We start from the raw sequence: 20,187 nt of genomic DNA on the forward strand, positions 1-20,187 counted from the left end.
GAAAATATTAGAGTAAGATTTTTAAATTGGGTAATCATCTAAAGGATACATATTTAAAGATTTATTTTTGATTATCTACTTGGTGGTCCCTAATGTCATAATATTTGTAAGATTTTAGATTTTTAGGTACAATTTTGTAGCAATTATTAAAATATATTATTTTTTTGGTAATGTGTATTCATTAAACATCAAAGTTACAAATAAACTTAAAAGGCTGCAGCAGAAAAGCTGCGATAAACTAAAAAGTCGCTAATAAGTAATAAATATTGAGAAACCGGGTGGCTTTTAGAGGTTTTAGAGATATTTCCTTCTATGAGGGTATATTACAGATATTCAACATGATTGAATCTTTTGGCCTACACCTAGATAGGGAACTAATGTTCAAGAATCACTCTGAACAGAAAACAAATAAGACGTAGTTGTTTCTATAAAAATGTTTTTTAATTAATTAAATTTTTAATATTTTAAGGTACGCGATTAATACTTGTAAAAATTATATACATTTATTATAATCGCAACTGCCTTTAAGGATTATTGGATTACTTTGCCTGAATTATCTCTAGACAAATACCCTAAACCGATAGTTGTTAATGCACTGAAAATAAATGCAAAATGCACACTTTTTATGAACGTATTTGATTCTCATTAATCTATTGTAATATTTCTATATTATTTCCAATCGATATTGTTGCTGATTCATATGCGTAATTTGCACCAGTTGCTTAAATAGTTTGATAACTATTTTATGGATATTAAATGTATATTTTACCTATTTTTGTAGAGTAAATCAATTGTTGTTTCCCAGCGATTAAAATATTTAAATTTTTTGTCGTCAGTTTTTATTGAAGTAATTCGCTAAAAAGCATGAATGCTATTATAAGTATAAAATACATTTTTATCAATGGTGTAATTACAAGGCCAGTTAAATAAGGCAAAGCTTTTCCTTTCAATGCTGCATAAAATCCTATAATAAATGGTTCTAAGAACAAATGTTTGGGGCAAGTAGCTCAACGAGGCAGTTTCATGTACTTTATCCCAAAACGCTTTATATAGAGCTTGGAAATCATTATTACACTTTTAAATTTGTAAATATTTTTATATAAAAAATTCAAAACTCTCCAGTTTTTTTGGTGTAAGCAAAATATGTTTTGAATTTGTCTTCTTTCGGATCCCGGTCTTAGTAGAGCATGTAATCTAGATGAGTTAGATGACGAAATCAAATAGACAATACCTGACCTGTACTACATTTAAATAATTGGTATGGAAAATCTTAACGCATTCACCGCTGTGTATAAAGATTTAATTTCTGGCATAAATTGGATTCCTTTGCTCTTCTACTTTTTTTGCTTTTAAATGTTAATATTTTTCAATGTTTAATTTACTTTTTACTTTCTTCTCCATTTAAAATTTTAGTTATTATCACTTTCCAAGCAAGAATTTCGATGATAATCTGTTTTCTTTTACGTTGATATATTTTTTTCAAAAAACTTAAAAATAAGAAAAATACATTACTAATTTGAGAACGATCTAACGATATTGTGGAACCATTTTTCGCAAAGCAATATGTCAGACGATGAACTTCTCTTGTGCACATTTTCATCTTTTTTTTTAAATCTATATTCGGGATAGAGTGAAATAAGTAATATGGTATGGAAATACTGTAAAATAAAACTCTATAATCCTCTATTTACAATGTTCTATTGATCAACTACTGATAAAAATATCTATCTTAAACGAGGCTGTAAACCCCAATATCACAGATCATTGAATATTTAAAAATATAAATAAGCACTAAAAAACACAATAATCGTAATTATAAAATGATTAAGATAAGGAAACAATTAAAATAATATATGTTATAATAAGTGTGATCTTATCCGATCCGAGAAACATACCCAAACATTTGGTTTATAATCGATACACTTAAAATAGATTCTTGCTGAGCTATAAACCGAATGAAAAAATTTTTACTTTTGCCTAGACCTTTTGCCTAGATTTACTTTTGCCTAGAAAAAACGTCAAAAATGCGAAACAAACTATTCGTAGAAAAACGTTAATAAAACGGGCATAAAAATGTGTTCTATTAAGTTAAGGAACTATTAAAAACGGTTCTTATTTTAAATGAGATTAGTCGTGAACGCAATATTTTTCATAGCCTTTTAAAAGAAAATGTTCATACTCGCATGTTTCGAAATAACTTACTTCCTCTGAACTCCTTTCCAAAATTAACTAGTTTATCTTATTTAGCGAAAGAATGTGATTCTGCCACTGTGTGAACAAGAAGAGAAGGATGATTCGTGAAATTGATAAAACTATTAATCTTCTTAAATGATTTTTATCGGACTTTTAACGAAAAATGTTAATTTTATTCAGAAATTTGGCTTATATAATTTTGTGCAGAAGCTCTCATAAAACTCGTAAAACATATTTAGAACTATGCAACCAAAACTTTTATGCAGCTTCAACGGCCTGTAGTTTGATACTGAAGTGCTTACGGATCTATATTTTGTCTTCCCCAGCACCCGATTTAAAATCTATCGATTATAAAATTATGTATATACTGCTACACCCTGTATACTATGAATGTGTAACGAAAATTCAACGTTTAAAGATGTCCTTATTAGATATTATTGTAGTAATAAATAACTGTTTTCTACTTCTAATTTTTTTGTTGTTGCGATTCTTCACTTACAAATAATATTTAGTAACACTTTACTTTATTAGAAACTTTCAAAATGTGCTTCTTTTCCAACATTTTACGCTACTAAGGATTGCATTGAATAGTTCCGACTATAATAAATTTAATAGTCAAATCATTAATCCATTATTTCCATTTGTTTCTTAATGCAGGATCGGTTCTTCAATAATTCGTCAACTTCATCGTGATTATAGAAAACCACAAAATCCTTCGGGCTAAGTCCTTCGAAAACAGAACTCACCGAAGGTTTCAGATTGTAGAACAGAAGTGGTTGATCTCTTGACGCAAAATCTGAAGTAATACTTTCTGAAAATAAAAAATCATATCAAAGTATGGCAATGAACAACCAGAAAAATATTTAAAATTGGAAAAGTTTTCATTACTTGCATTAATTATTATTAAAATTAATTATTGTTTAAAGAGCATTAGTTTTGTTAAAGAAATGTTTAAATTAGAATTCAAGTTCGCCTTGGTACGGTTTTTTGCATAGAAATATGGAGGGTAATTCACGTTATTCGACATGTAAGATTGCGACTGATTGTTAGATTTTTAGAAATTAAGATTTCTGGAATTAATATGGTTCTACGAAAAATATATTTCAAAGAAAACTTTTATTCGTTCAAAGGATCCTGAATATTCAATTGAAGAAAAATTGCTTTACTTGACATCGACTCTTCGGTATTGTATGAATTTTTTAGAGCTTTATAAGCGTGAGTTTTGATGTGAGTTAACCCACTTGAAACTTGCATTTTCAAAATAAAACCAGTACTTTGAACATTCGCCGAATGTTTTCTTGCAGCTACTAATATTCCGAGCAGTTCTCTTGCATGTCCTAAAACAATATCTTCCTTCTAACTCAGAAACTAGTACTTATTACTCAAGCCCCAAGCTAAGCATCATCATGCATAATGAAAACTCGCTTTTATATAAAATCCAGTATTTGAAGAGTGGTATTTCATAAAATTTATGAATTATTTTAAAATTTCTAACTGTGAAGGCAAAGAGATTAAAATATTTAATAATAAGCGATGGATTTGTTTAATAGTTACCTATGACTGTAGCAGCTGTATAGTCAGCACCATAAATATGTGAACAATCAATTACTACTGGAATACCCTGACGAATTGAGTGTTTGGTCACCAAATTACGAACATAGTCTGTTGATGGGAATATCAAGCATCGATCGGGAGTTAGCAGCAAATACTCAGTTCCTCCTCGTGACTATAAGAAAATGCGATTTAAGTCAGAAAATTAGAAAGTTTGCTTCAATTATCACATAAATTAGCCATAGAAAATTTTGCAATCATTTATCATCATAATTCAATAGATTTGCATAACTTTTTATAGCTTTAGATTGAAAATCTGTAACACTTGAATTTGACTAAGAAAATTTTCTGCACCATTGAATCTACTCTCTTAAATAAATATTTACGAAATTGGAAAAAGTCAAATGACCTTTGATGTAATTTCAGTCAATTTTCCACTTACTTGCAGATAGAAATTTCATAATAGTTAATCGTATTGAAACGTAAGTGAAATATAGTTTGCACTATTTTGGCAAATATTGTAAAAGAAAGCTACCGATTCTGACGTCAGAATTTAACACAAATAAACGAATATCAAAAATATTGATAAGCCCCATGATTGATTAAAAGTTACGGAAAAAATTAAACCACACTTTTAATTCGGTTTGTGTTCATATTGAAATTATGACTGTACGATTATTTTGCCAAGTTTTAAAACTCGAATTCCACAGTCTTTTTCAACCGATTATGATGTGTAACAAGAAACATTTATGTTTATTTTGACTTAAAGTTAGATATATAATTTTAAATTCTACTGTATCAAGCCAAAAAAAACTATCTATATAATAAAGATGTTACTCATGAAGATCGAGAAAAACCAGCAAAATCTGCGTAGCTTCATTATGTTTTTAAGGCTCTTCAAATATTTTTGAATATTTATTATCCATTGCTGTTATCGATATTCATATTTATTTCAGATGTATGTATATTGCAATAAATGCAAAATAACGAATTACTTGTTCATTTTACAGACGATAAGCAAATATTCATTGTGTATTCAAATATAAATCGTTGGAAAAATACTTTGATAACATCAACTTTTGACTGCGTTTAGGGTTTTAAACAGAATGAGTGTAATTATTCATACTTACAAATAGTTTTTCGACACTGATCTTCGGCCTAGCTGCGTGATATAGTACGTAAACCAAATTAATTCCAATACCAATTAGAATACCTTGCTCCAGAGGTAGAACTAAACAGGACACGAATGTGACAATCCCCAAGAAGAAATCGCTTTCTAAAATAGATACAAATTATTAACATTAGCGCTAATTTTAGCGCCCTTGAAAATGTTTACTTACTCTTTGAGCGCCACATTGGCTTAACAACTTTAACTTCCACCATAAATACAACAGCTGCTATTATTACTGCAGCCAATGTTGCTTTGGGAATGTAGTAAAAGTAGGGGGTGAAGAAGAGAAGAGCCAAAATTACAAGTACTCCAGTATAGAGCCCGCCTAGAGGCGTCCTCACGCCACTGGCATTATTTACGGCGCTTCTGGAAAGCGATCCAGTTCCAGGAAAACTTTGTACAAACGAGTTCAAAAGATTGGCTGTGCCAATTGCTATCAATTCCTGTGTTGGGTCAATTGGCTTTCCGTTTGCTGAAAAAAAATCGCTAATTAGACACTGTTTTTTCAGATGTGCTCCTGGGTTAAACCAAACGACAAGAACTGGATAGCTGGAAGTAGATTACATTTAATCATTTTAAGCTTTAGTTCCTCAACATAAAATTCGACGCAGGATCATTTGAGTTTGGTAGTTTAATTTGAATTCAACACATTTGACCAGGCGAACAATGAAGAATTTGGGTTCAATTAGTATTTCACTTAAAATAAATGCAATAAAATCCGAAAGTCTCGAAAACTAGTGTAAAAAACCATATGAACTGTTGCCTCTTAATAACGCTACCACCAAAACAATAGAATTTTCATTAGTCTTTCAATATTAAAACTGAAACTCGGTATAAGGTATAATTTATGATAAGGCTTCTACAAGCCCTTGTAGTTTAAAAATCTCATATTTCTCAGGTGCTTGAAAAAATATCATTAGTTGCTATAATTTTAACGACGTCTTAAGAGCTATTTTTTGTCAATTAAGTAATAGCAGAAATTCCAGATCGTCAAGATATAGAAGAAACATGTCTAAATTTAGCCGACTTTTGAGGTTTAAAATAGGAACCGTTGAAATCATCAATAATTTGAAAGTCCGTCTAGAGGACTTCCACTAATTAGGATTCATTAGAAATCGTTAGATTCTTAAGAAAAGTGTTCAAAAATTAAAAAAAAAACGGGAACTTTAAGTCAGGGTATGAATTTCTCAAAAGCTATCGAAAAGAGTTTCCGGACATATATTTTTCTGATAAGTGTTGGAGCCAAAAACGTACCTGCAAAAGAACCAACATAAAAATGAAAAATCGTTTAATTATTTAACATTGTAATTCGTATATTGGATTTTTGTTAAATATGGCGTATCGAGTTATGTTATTTTATAATCAGGCTTCACTAGAAATGATTAACATAAGAATCTAGAAGAAAGAACAAAAAAATTTAGGAGGCCGTTAACGTTTAAGGTTTAAAATTTCAAAAACAATTATAATTAACTGAATACTTTCTTTTCATTTATAAAATAATTTTTGGTGGTTAGAGGGTCTAGACAGCTTTTTTTTAGGGCAGGAATATGTTTTGGGGGCTTTTTAAGGCTCTCTCAAAGCTTAAAAATCTGTATCTCAAAAATTCTTTCGTGAAGAACCTGCCAAATTCAATATTACAAGTCGCTGGATAGCTACGTCGCAAGATAGGGTTTTTTTAACTTTTAAACCAAAATCTACGTATGAAAATCGAATGTACCTACATTTCATAAGCTGGTGTACAACAATTGAACAAAAACTTTCACAGCATAAATATTTTTAACCTAATTTTCCGACCTCAGAAAACCTCTTAAAGCCAATACTCTTTGGCCACGTTATTCGATGATAAAATAATGAAAAGTTTACTGGAAATAAAGCAAACTATTGACATAAGGAATTTTTTTAGAGTGGCGGCCCTTTTAAGAAAAGAGCGGTTGAATCTTGGCGAAAAAAATTGCAGAAGACTTTTTGAAAGAAATTTATAGTAGCCATATGAAACATACAATGTTTGCTGTGGCCGGGTCTTGTGGTGGTGCAAACTCATTCAAATAATTGTTAATTAAATTGATGACAAAAGAAACGTAATAATATTTAAAACAACAGAGACAAAAACTTCCTGCAAGCTCGTTTGCAATATCACAAGAAGTAAACAGGAAATGGATTTCCATTGTGCGGAAAATTGCGAACTTTCAACCTCCAATCACTCCACATAGCTATTTTGAAATTAAATATATAAAAATAAAATAAAATGGTACTCCTCAGGGCCCAGAGATTAGCAATTGCGAAATAATGTCTTCACAGACCATGGTTTCAGGCGCTCCTCGTCTGCATTTATTGTCGACACAGGAAAAGAAATTACAAACGCTTAGGAAGACCCAAATCAGCTATGTTAGCTGAAAAATTCCTTGAAAATTTGCGAAAGCAAAAATAAAACGTTTTTGTTGCAAACGAGTTCTGAGCTGGGCGACCACTTCATCATTTTCAACCGATCATGCAAATCCCGCTTTGCAGAACAGTAACTTGCAACCTCAGTTTGTGATTTTTTCTTATTTGCTTCTTTCTTCGCTATTATTTTTTATTTAAAAAGTATTGTTTCTAACTCCTGCAGAAAGTGTATTTTCCGCACGTTTTCAAGTTTTTTAATGCATTTACTGGTTTCCACCCTTCTAACGCATTCCTTCAGCTCGTTGTAAAATATTCTGTATCGACTTTGATTAAATGCGTTGCACTTAAATACTTCCTTAAAATCGAAAAAGTCTTTCGTCTGCAGTGACTTCGGATTGTAACGTTGAAAGCTTTTAACTGTTGAGGTCATTCCAATCAAATGTTTTTTGTGCTTTTTTGCATTTGTAAATTTGCCCAATATTGTAGTCACAGATCAGATAAACACTTTGAAATGATGAAACACGAATTGATAAGTTTTAGCGTCTTGCGTTACTTTTCCTTTGGAATTAAATTATGTCGACTAGTTTATAAAATACAAAAACATATATAAGGCTGTAGTACATGACTGCATGTAATCGACAACAGTTTTTACTAATCTCATTGGTTGTCTAGTAAAAGAAAACGTAGTAAAAAAGTAAAAAAGTAAAAGTTATAATGACGTTTCTTAAAACGCGATGAAGTGAATCTAATGTTTTTGATGAGAGTAGCAATTGTCCTGTTAAGGACTATGCAGGTTTTATATAACAACACTTACCAAAAGCTTTGCAAATCGAAATATTTTCCAAAATTCCCACTAACGGCACTACAATTATTCCGCTTCCTAAGTCTGAAATCATTTGGACAAACGTAGTTACAACGGTGGTACCATTGATTTCCTTGGAGAATCCAAATGGAGGTAGTTTGAAATCAGGCAATCCTTGTGGTACGGTTCCAATTACAAGAAATGGTGGCTCACCTGCGTATGCAAAATTGAAACTTGAGACCCTCTGATTGCCGTCAAGACGATTTTCAAGAATATCGGTCTGGAAATGTTCTAAGACTCACCATTTCGGCAAAACATGTATCCAATTATTCCGCACAGAGCCACTAGAATTGCATTTCGGGATGTACCGAACACCCATAATGATCCGGTCAGACTTGGTGGGTGCTTCGGTTCTTCCTATGTTTATTTGGGCCACCATCTAAAAAAGTTATATCTTGAATTAAATTAGTGTTTATTATGCAACCATACTAAATGTATAGCATTTCATATTGCTGAACATTTTCCTTGAAAATAAACAGTCACATTATTTGCTTAACTCAATACTAATTGGATAGACTTTGTCTTCTTATTAACGCAATTTGAACCAACAATCAATATTGGGATAGTACCAAATATTATCTGGAATAAATGGTGCTAAAATGAAATTTGATTTTCTTGCTAGACTTTCCTTAAAAAAAAGTTGTTTTGATACACAAAATTAATAAATTAGGAACATAACATTTCCTTAAAATAAGTTTTGTCTAGTTTTTTTGCAAGGTGAGCATTTTGAAATGATCTCTTAAGCTCGCAAATGTGAATATTTGCGGTTCAAGTGAAATTTTCATTATGAAGTATAACAAGTAATACACTCTTTATTAAACGACGGTTCAATTCTAAGCAGTAATAATAGAAATCGCTTTTAAGAGAAAGAAAATAAAATCTTATTGAAACATAAATATGCAAATAGTTATATTTGGCTCAAAAGAGAATAATTTTCCTAATTTGCGCGTCTGAAACAATAAAACTGTATTTGTAATTCGTAATGACTGAGTCATTGCGAATTAACAATCCCAATTTTTAATCAACATTTGGCTGGAAATCGATACTACCATTATTGCTCCATTGTTATAACTAACAGCTTAAATAATTGCCAATTAGTTTCTTGTGTAATTGCTTTGAGGTATGATAAATAGACGCATGAGGTTTCAAGGCATTGATATAAGAACAACATTATTGAAACAGACAAAACTATATGGATAGAAGTGGAATTGAGCAGACACATGGTCGCCTAAACTCATCAATTACATGAGTTTCGTTTTTTCCGAACGAAACCGATTTCAAAACGACTTTTTCGTACAAAAAAAATCGCAGTTATTCTTATTATTATAATCGAAACATAAACCTGAAGTGGTCGAAAACTCTGCTGAAAAACGGAACAAACACATCAATTAAGACCCGTTCAGTGTCGCATAATAGCAGACAGTATAAAAAATCTGGTGTCTTCAAACCCTGCCCCTGTTTTTAATCAACATTTTGTATATGGAGCACGTAGGTTTTTGGTATCCATTATGACTCACCCTCAATAATAACAATATGACAATGCATATAACTCCTAAAATAGTGTCCCACAGCCGAACATGATGGATATCATGGAACAGACTCTTCCACGTATCCACAAACGTGTTTCCTGACGCTTCAATCCCCAGAAGATCTTTCATTTGCGATGTAACAATAATGAGTGCAGCCGCAGATGTAAACCCTGAGGATACCGGTCCAGATACAAAGTCAATCAAAAAACCTACAAAATTCATCAATGGAAGTCCAATTATCTACCTTCTCCAAATGAATCTTTGGGTATGTGAAACTAACTTGTTGAAACGTTCCGTAATTATCTGGCTATCAAAACTTACCTAATCCAAATAATCCCATCAATATCTGAACAACACCAGTTAAAAAACATAACAGGATTGCATGTTCGATTCCTTTTCCTCCTAATGATTGGAATGTTAACAAAGCTGCCACGGCGGTCGGTCCTACAGGAACATCCTTACAGCTTCCCAGAAATATATAAAGTAAGCAACCCAGAAAAGAACCATAAAGACCATATTGCGTGGGTAAACCAGCTATATTTGCATAAGCTAGAGCTTGAGGTATCACTGTGAGACCAACGGTGACGCCAGCCAAAAGATCTCCTAAAAGTACAAACATTTTGATTAAATAACATGTTTTTAAAATGTGACTGTTATTAACTGCGATTATCACAGTAATTGTTTTTCAAATTTGAATAAAAAACCAATCGTAAGATATGAAAGAGCATTGAGTTAATCCGACGGAAAGCAACAAAAACACGTAGAGACTTCAAAAAGAAACAATTTCATAACGTGATTATGGATGCAAAATGTAAACACAAGATCATCAAGTCCCAATAAAGCGCATTACCATTAGTAAATACAAAAGCATTTTTTAATCAGATTAGAAAAAGAAAATAATCAGAGAAAAGCAACAAAATAACAAAACAAAAGATATGCCCACGGTACCGAGACTTTATCGAAGAACTAAAGTGCGTGTGGGATATAGTCAAGTAATTAAGCAACTCATCTAAAAATTGGGAAGAAAACAATTAATAAATTGACGAAAATTGTAAAGAAACGGTCCCGAAAAAAGCTGATAAAGGATAAATTGATAAATAGCCTTTAGTAGTTTTCCTAATTCCATATTACTAACCTATAGCATCGTCTGTCTTGTATGGAGGTATCCATCTTAAGATTGGGAATCTTTTGTATAACGTTTTCTTTGTCCATACTCCGTTCAGTTTCTTCTTTGCCAGAGAGCAAACTGCTTTTATTTTGTGCGAGTACGGTGTATGAGATGGATGAGTATCGTCTATCTCTGAAACAAGTAAAAAACCATTAAGAAGTTAATTAACTAAAAAAAAGTAAGTAAATATAGTATTTGCGTTAATACAATTAATGTATTACATGATTGCTTTCTTGCTAATGATAATTCAAAATTAGCTGCAAGTCAGCAAGTTATTAGTTGAATGAAATAAATTATTTCGGTTGTAAAAATTAGTCCCGATTATTTGTTAGCTTTCAGTAGGCTCATAATCATATCGATAAAGTTTCACGCTGTAACACCTGGAAGTTTAAAAAGCAAAAACTAAAAGAAATATGCTAAAATAACATATTAAAACATCTTTTACCACAGCAATCATATACAATATTCGGGTTCAAATATTCAAAAGTGATACATTATGATCGATTGGTGTAAAGAACCTTTAAATAGTAAGAACTGATTGACTTCAAAAGCTCCACCGCACTTATTTGATGCGTTTGGAAAGCCTCAATATTGCAAAGCAAAGTTCTCTGCGAGAAGTCTATTTACCTGTTAATCAAATGTTACCATTGCTGCAAACAAATGGATATAAAACAAGAATATTTTTGTAATGAATCATCCAGCATTTGCAGATTAATATTCGACGATAAAAGCACGGGTGTTTAAAAGTTTTTTGATTATCAGATGTGAAGAACTGTCAATTGTTAACTTACCCACCTTGTATCTTATCTTCAAGATTTCAGATTCTATATGCGAATGATAAAAATCCACGAATGAATTAGTGAGGACACAACATTGTCGATTTATAATACACATTATTGTTTTATATATAAAATAAGTAAATACATTCAACTAACATATAAGTTATAATTGCATTAATACCTTCATAACCATGCCTTGAAGACTGTGGAAACATCCTTCACTTTATCACTCACACAGTAACACATATTATTCAGTAAAGTACATTTAGTGCACTGGAAAAATTGTAACTGCACATGACTTCAGTCTGCTTCATGATTTTCTGTAATCTTTAGTTAAATTTATTTGTTCGATTATCGAATGGGTCATGAGTTCAATTACAATCATTTTTAAGCAGAATATTTTCAGGGCAAATGTAGACTTTATCGTCGTGTTGGCATATTGAAATGTTTGAAAATAATTTTCAAACCAGTAGAAGAAACGTGTAAGAAATAGTGGTATAAAATTTTCAATAAGTATATCAAAACAACCGCTTAGGGTAACCAGATTGGCATTGACTTTTGCTTATTTTCTGTAAATTATATAAATCCTAAAGTGTTTTTCCTAACTATTTTTCGGGTTATTTATGTTATTTTATGTCGTTATGTTTTATGTTTTACACATGCAGTGGTGTTACGCATAGTGTGCAAACGTCTACAAGAAGCGTTTAGATCATTGTTTTGATGTGGTTCCTACCAATAATTGTTTTTAGTTTTAAACTCCTCTAAAAATTGTATTAATAATTTTCAAAATAAACGAAGAAAGCAACTTTTGGCTTAAGTATTTAAACTTTGCAAAAGCACCATTTCAAATTTATAACTACATTATGCGTCAGCTAATTGGAACCACATAAAAAGCTCGAGTTTTACGTTTATCGTATAATTGACATACTTAATTAATTCATTGAGAGGAAAAATATTTATATTTATATAAATATATATTATATCCTTAATAACTTTCCATTTGCTTTCTTTATCAACTAATTCGAACGAAAGAAGAATATTTTGCTTCTACAATTAATTTATCAAATTTCCCAAATCATTAATACTTTAAGAATCAGAAATATATTAATATTCTTTGGCGCCTTCCGGAAACATCCGTGCCATCACTGATAAGACTAGTTTTATTACACTGACTTTATAAGATAGATATTTGTTGATTTCCACTTGGGAAGAGAAATGAGAAAAGTTCTCGTTTTGTCGTTTAATTACCTATGTTTGCAAGGTAGACTCAACCTGTAAAAAGTCTTTGGATACATTACTAGTCTATACATACATCCTTAAAATCAACTTGAAAATATGTCCTTAAAATATTTGCACAAAATTATGAAACACTTTGTATAAGCGAAAGTTTGCGGTTACTTAACAGTAATTTTAATAAGCTATCATTGCCAAAAATCGCATTGAAATGATCTAAGTGCGACAAATTTTCGCGTTGTTTAAAATATATATATAGATAATATATGCTGCCTCTTTTGAGGCTTCAATAATAATACTATTATATATTATATAGGATTTATGATAATATGTAGCTATGTTCCGGTTTCAGGTATTATTTTTTTAAGGCGTTAAAGAGCATAGACGTATAAAGTTTGAATATTCTGTATAGTGTGAAATTAATTTTTGATTAAATCCTGTTTATCTAGCATGGTTTTGTATCGTTCCAACACAGAATCCTGCCCCTTTTATGTCTTTGCTTGTCCTACATATTTTACCTACTCACTAGATAAATGAAAAAAATTCTGTTATTTATTACAATTCTTCGGCAAAAATGCAAAATTAAAATGGAGCGAGGTCCAACAAACATATTAAACCAATAAGTTAAAAACATAGTCAATAATAATTAATTTTACAAAAAATAAATATATCAATAGTAGTAGGGTGAGTAGAGTAGAGTAGATTAAGTTGGTTTTTACCGATGAGCTCATGCTGTTCGTAAAGGCGTATCTCAATACAAATGATTTCATGCAAGATTTGGAAAAACCCATTGAAATTGCGAGAGGAGATTTTTTATGTGAATAGATGGTACAGTTGGATTTTTTAATTTAAAGAAGTGTGGTCAAGGCCAAAGCACTGAAAATTTATAAAAAATATCCTAGTATATAAACGCATATCCATAAATAAATTAATAAATAGTGTACACTCTAAAACAATTTTATGAATTGTAGGTGCACCGATTTAATTACGTGAAAGAACGTATTTGCAACGAAGTAGAATCAAGTTAATATGACGAAGAAAAGTAGAAATTTGGGTATATCATCAAAAAATAGCCAACTGTAAAAAGCAGATTTTAAAAACATTCTCTAGCATCGAATATTGATTCAAACTATTTTCCTTTAAAATATGTTTTTAATATCTGGCTAAGACGTGCTTTATTGCATATTAATTTATGTCTTTGTTATGTTAAATAAATTAAACTTATAGTGTTTTAATATTTATTCAACAGAAGTAATTCCTCTACTTTACGGTGAATCACTGAGCAATGTGTTTTAGTAAAACAACGTGTAAATCTTATACAATAGAATGCGTTTATTAAGAAATACAGCCATAAATAAATGGATGAAGAGCAATTAATTTAATTTACTTCTATATTGGGTTTTGCGTCGAAGCAAAAAACCTTAACTGTCGATAAACAATGCCAATCTGGTAGTAATAGAAAATGTTAATAACAACATTTTATAGTTGTATGCAATCGGTAAATATAATAGCACAAAATAAATCTATAATTTATGGTAAGTATAATAATTAGATGGACATTTGAAACGTTTAAAGACTACAATGCAATGTGAGGCAAACTAATCAAATATTTAACAGTCATAAATTAATCTTGTGCAAACTTGGTGAATTTTTCGCATAACTACTCGGCGTTAATTTCCATTGTCTTTCACTAATTGAGAAATTTCCGTATACAGTTACAAAGTTCTTATAAATTCATTTTTGCAAAGGTAACAATCTCAAATTTTTATGAATTGTTTTCGCTAGATAACGCCAACACTGAATTAATAAGAAAATATATCGTCTACACTTACCCTGCCCGTCATATTTATTAGATCTAATTCATGTTAATAGTCAATGAAGGCAAAATATGTAAATACCTAATTGACCCTTACAATTTCATTTAAAAAAACATTATTTCGCAAAACTTGAACATTGAATCTAAAGTGCTATCAGAAGATAGCTTTGAACTACAGGTAATATTCCGAGAACAAAGCGTTGATTTGATTTATCTCTTTGAGATATATTTTTAGATAACTTTGAATGTATACAGGGTAGAACAGAAAATGAAATAGATCCAACACCTCGATTAATGTGCTTAATTATGAAAAAACCTAAAGGGACCATGATAATTATCAGACTTGCAATTTCTAGTCTTCCAAATCATCTTATCTCATTTTATGATTTTTTTTTTATTATAAACACATGGACAGAATAATTCAGATACGTAAGTTATAACAATTAATTGTTTCACAATGTATGCGTTTGAGTTGTATAAAAATGTTCATCTTTGTATACAAGTCATAAGGTGATAAGGAAGAAAGAAGGATTGGAACAGAGGAAAAACACAGAACGCGAAATAGCTTTGACGTCATTTTGTAAATAAATTATTTGTCATCAAATATTCCCCTTCTGTTTCGTTGCATTTAAATAAATTAACCGTTTAATGTTTTCAATAAATTGGGAGAACTATATTTAAGATTTTCGATAATATTTTTTAAGCAATCATCCCACCTCATCACAAAGGGTGACAATTAAAGTTTGGCGCGAAAATCTGTTGTTGTTCAATAGTGGAATATTTGAATAGAAATTAATACGGAACAATATAGAAAATTAACATTGAATATTACCGGCTGTAAGCGAGACTATGCTGATCATTTACATTTCATGTCTTTTTATACTACTGTCTACTTCTGACTTCAATTATTTTATTAAATTTTTTAAATGTGTTAGATTCCCATCATTCATGTATTTACGATTTCTCCCAAATATGAAGTTAACATACAATTTTTATCAACCTATTTTAAGGAAGTCAATTTTGTATACTTTTTGAATAGTTTCGCTTACAATCCCGATATAGTTTGAGCATCTGAGATGATGTTTGAGTTTTACACGTAAAGAAAACGTTACCAAATTCACAAGATTAACAGAAAGCGAAATAAAATCGTCTTTGAATCGAATCAAAATTTCCAATAGAATTTACGTAATGTTTAGTTAATTAGTTTAGGGAATCGTCGGATTGGAGTTTAAAAAACAACACTTATTAAGATAAAATAACTTAAAAGCGAAAAAGAAATGTGTGTGTACGTACAATAGAAGTATTTTATAAAGTAGATTTTGAAACTGAATGACTAGAAAAAAACTGCATTTGTGCTTTTAACAATAATAAATTCTGAATCAAACACATGTTTGAAAATTTCGATTTCATTTACTTTTTAATAATTCGAAAGAGAATCTACATGAAAATTGTTAGAAATGGAATTGATTTTTTTTATTTCGATGCAATCGAAGCCAAACAAACGAACTATTTTTTTACTTTCCAACGTTGAAATTTTTAAAAGTCTTGATGATTTAGGAGTTATAACTGAATTTTACCGCTATTCTTACCTGTAAAATTGTTGCTGCCAGCCATGTGAGTCCTTTGAGCAATATATCCATTAAAGTTATCATGCAAGTTACTTGATGAGGCTACAAGCGTTGGATTGTCATACGCGAAAGGTTCTGATCCTCTACGATTATCACCAGGATCAGCTGAATTCCTTCGCGTTTCATTGATATCACTGCAAACAAATATTAAGAAACTTCTAATATTTGAAGATATTTAAATTAATTTACCTGATTATTTGATTTATTTTATATAAAGAAGTATGGAAAATAAATAATTAAGGGTCTCATTAAAACGCTTGGTCTTCATCTGCTGATACATTAATACATACAAACAAACAAAAATGTAGATACAAATAACATTATGTAAAAATAATAAATACTTGGACCAGTTTTCTACTGAGAGTCACAAGCATTTAAGGGTGATTTGAGTTGCTCTTGAAGTGCTATATTTTTCATCTTACTTGCAAAATGATTGTAAATGCATTGAAACCTTGATCAGTCGCAGGAATATTGAGAGAAACTATTTGCAATTTATTTCCGTTAATGTCTCCACGACATCCTAAGAACAACAGAAACAAATCAACAGAATACCGATAAACCTGAAAATACAGAATATCTACATATCAACAGACTAAGAATATACAGAAATCCTCATCCTACGCAGCAAAATAGAAGACGTATACAAAAAGCTTAATAATAAAGTCACCGGACCCGATGGCGTGATATTGGAGAGGCTGAGGGCAAGTAATAGGAAAAAAGGGGCTGACATCATCAACCAATTGTGAATGAACAAGTTGAACTGGAGGCCTTAAATAGTACTTTTTTTACGAAAGGACGGAAACAACAAGAACTGTTCCAATTACCGAGCCATATCCATATAAGCAAAATAATCTGATTCAGGAACACTTAAATCCTTCCTGTCCTCAAAACAAATATTTTCAGAAGAAAATACATTAGTATGCAAGAACATCTGTTAGTCTTAATTTAAAAAAACCTTTACGCGTTTCCTACAACCTATATGCGAGTAAATAATAAATTATCCAATAGTTTTTAAATCGATAAAGGAGTTAAACATGTAATCTCATTTTTTCTTTTCTTGTAATGTGGTGGATGGATCATGGTTGGGAAGAAAATTAACCAGGCGTAGAAAAATATCCAATTTGCGTTAAGTTGACGATACCACTCAGAAAAAGTCACGCGTAAAACTCAATATAAGTAAATGCTTTCTAACGGTCATCGATAAAGCGAGAGTACTGTTTTAGGTTTTGCGACTGTTGGCAAACACACATAGAAACGAATAAGATTTAACTGGTGCGTGCGTTACGAATAGCGGAGGCAGTGAAAAGGACATTTGCAAGGCAGAAGACCAATTGGAATGAAAATATCTCCATTCACAAAAGTAGCTAAAATATGAAAATACCTTCCCTTCAATATTAGCTAAACTATTACTGCAGCAGCAAAGCAAATGCATCCATTATAAAGCAACTAAAAATAAATCCCAGGGATCGTTCCTTATTCATTAAAGAAGTTCTGGTCATTAAAGAAAAACTGGAGTATATCGGTTATCCTATGAAGCTCAAAGTTGATGTGAGGAGTAGAAGACAATCATCAATCCGATTCATTGTCCAAATCGTAACGAACCGCGGCAGCAAAGAAAAAAGTCCTTCACCTGTACTTTATAGTAGTATATTGTATAGGTAGTTGTGTTTAATTTTCTAATAAATCGCACCAGTTGTTATTCCCAAACAAGTTTGTTAGTTGTAAATCTGCCAGATTAATTTTTGCTATATTGCTGTTTGATTATTAATAAAACAATTATGCCTGTAAAAAAGTCTTCGAAACAAATATCCTTGTCCTTGAAACTTGCGAAAAATATTTGCTGCGATATTCGAAAGTAAGTAAGTATACAGGGTGAAGCCAACAAAAATTAATCAGGAATGTTCGATGTGTTCCGCTACTCAATGGCTTTGAGGATTGACTTAATTTATAGCAGCTTTGGGAACGTTTAGTAAGTGAATTAACGACAAACAAGCTCGATTGACTTCAATTTAAATTAATTATTAAGTCAAACCTGTTTTCCAACGATTTACTATTGAACATCTTGCACTCAACACAGTTATGTGTTGATAAATATGCGGTTAATTGATTTGTGTAAAATGCGTCGATGAATAATTTTTTGTCAGCAAAAAGTTCTGAAATTTTTTAAGTAGCATATTTCAACTTGACCTTATTTTACCCTTCTTTTTGTGGCCTCAATTTCTTTTTGATTATTCCGACGGTTTATGTCTTTGAATACTTGAATTTGGAAATCCTTCGAAACCAGTCCATTATTACTTTGTTTGTATATGTCAGTGCGAAAACTTTATAAGAAAATCGGATTTTTTATATGCAGAATTAATTTATTAAACAATTTGTATATCGCCTAAAATGACGTGAAAATAGATTACGCATCAAATTAAACAAATATTTGCTGTAAGCTCCAGCTTACATTTGGTCCAAATTATTCGGCCAGAATTGATGATAAAATAGAATAATTTAAATACAATTGAGAAAGTTGCGTGCTTTTTAAGGCATCGAAGGAAAAGTTAATTCACATATAAAAATATACAGATAGATAAGTACTTACACAAATGCAACTGAATTGCTTCTTCGATCTCTATTTACGGGCATTCTAATGGCTATTCTCCGAGCACAATTTATTGCGGATTCCTCAGATCACTATCACTAAATCGAGCAGCAGATAAAAGAAGTTTTTATTTTCAAAAAGTACCGCCACGAACTGAGGTGCGCTTCAAAACTGATTCGACTTTTGTTAGTACCAGTCACGTGGCCAGAGCACCAGCTACAATTTTTTTCTCGTTTTCCTTAGGCAAGCAAACCAGTTTGCCTATAGCAAATCCATCGCCACAATCAGTTCGCCAAATTAATTAGGATGGGATAACCTGACCAAAACGGTGCTGAAGAACGGATTATTAATAAGAATGTTAGTTAATATAAAAAGTTGGAAATCCCTAATGTTCGCATTAACGTGGAGCTTTTTCTATTAAACTGTTTGCAATCTGGAATACTAGCTTGGTAATTAAAAACAGTTTTGAAAATGACTTTAAAAAAGCGCAATAAACCTGACTTATTTTACTAATTACATATTACAATATGGACTTAGATAAGGCTAATGAAATAAGTCCGCAAAGTAATAGGTTCGGAGATATACATATAAAGTTTTTTTTAACATTTATTTACAGTGCTTTTTCTTCGGCAATTTACTGTCCCTTGTAGGACTTAAGCCTCTTCTAATCTAATGCTTCTCAATCCTGGGCTATGTCTGCCAGCGATAACCCATTTATTTCTTTACATCGTCTAGCGATCTTTTTGCTGGTTCTACTGGCATCTACCATCGTTCTGTGTGGCCACCCATTGCCACTTGAAGTGTGCTACGCGATCCATTATACCTGTTATTTTTCTTTTGCATCGAATGGCTTCATTTCGTATTTTATGTTTCAAGCTGATTCCAAGCATTCTTCGTTATGGGGCTCGCTGTGCCGATTTTACATTCCTTTCCGTCAGCGTGGCCGCTTATAAACCGTAGGTTGAAACTGGTAGGATGTCAGCCACATAGACCTTCCTTTTCAAGCATATAGACAGGTGAGGGTCTTCAAATATTTAATGGAGCTTTCCAAAGACTGTCCCCCCTCAACACTATTTTCCTGGAAATATCCGCCGTTTGGCTATCTATGCCAAGCTTAATCGTCCACATTTGCTATAAGCTGGCCCTGGACTTCTCGATGTTCTATTGTTAGCTAATTATCTTAGTCTGGACAACGTTTACCTCAAGATCCACCTCCGATGACGAGGACATTAAGTCCTCTTTCTCTCGCTCTAGTTGGTTCGTCATTATTGAAAATCGTGATTTGCCC

The 20,187-nt window shown here is 31.4% G+C and overlaps 1 protein-coding gene across 1 annotated transcript; it reads right to left on the reverse strand.

Annotated features, from left to right (window-relative positions):
* Positions 1-1,681: 1,681 nt before the first annotated feature.
* LOC109538990 (sodium-independent sulfate anion transporter) lies at positions 1,682-19,100 on the reverse strand. Its single transcript, XM_019906487.2, is given in 12 exon segments — positions 1,682-3,004; positions 3,748-3,919; positions 4,875-5,020; positions 5,085-5,387; positions 8,112-8,312; positions 8,402-8,478; positions 8,480-8,538; positions 9,677-9,897; positions 10,010-10,291; positions 10,824-10,988; positions 16,274-16,446; positions 18,900-19,100. Coding segments are annotated over 12 exon segments (2,031 nt in total). The 5' UTR covers positions 18,944-19,100; the 3' UTR covers positions 1,682-2,816.
* Positions 19,101-20,187: the final 1,087 nt, after the last annotated feature.

The sequence above is a fragment of the Dendroctonus ponderosae genome, unplaced genomic scaffold, assembly GCF_020466585.1.
Source record: "Dendroctonus ponderosae isolate FM_Combo_2020 unplaced genomic scaffold, Dpon_F_20191213v2 Dpon_F_20191213_2, whole genome shotgun sequence".
NCBI lineage: Eukaryota > Metazoa > Arthropoda > Insecta > Coleoptera > Curculionidae > Dendroctonus > Dendroctonus ponderosae.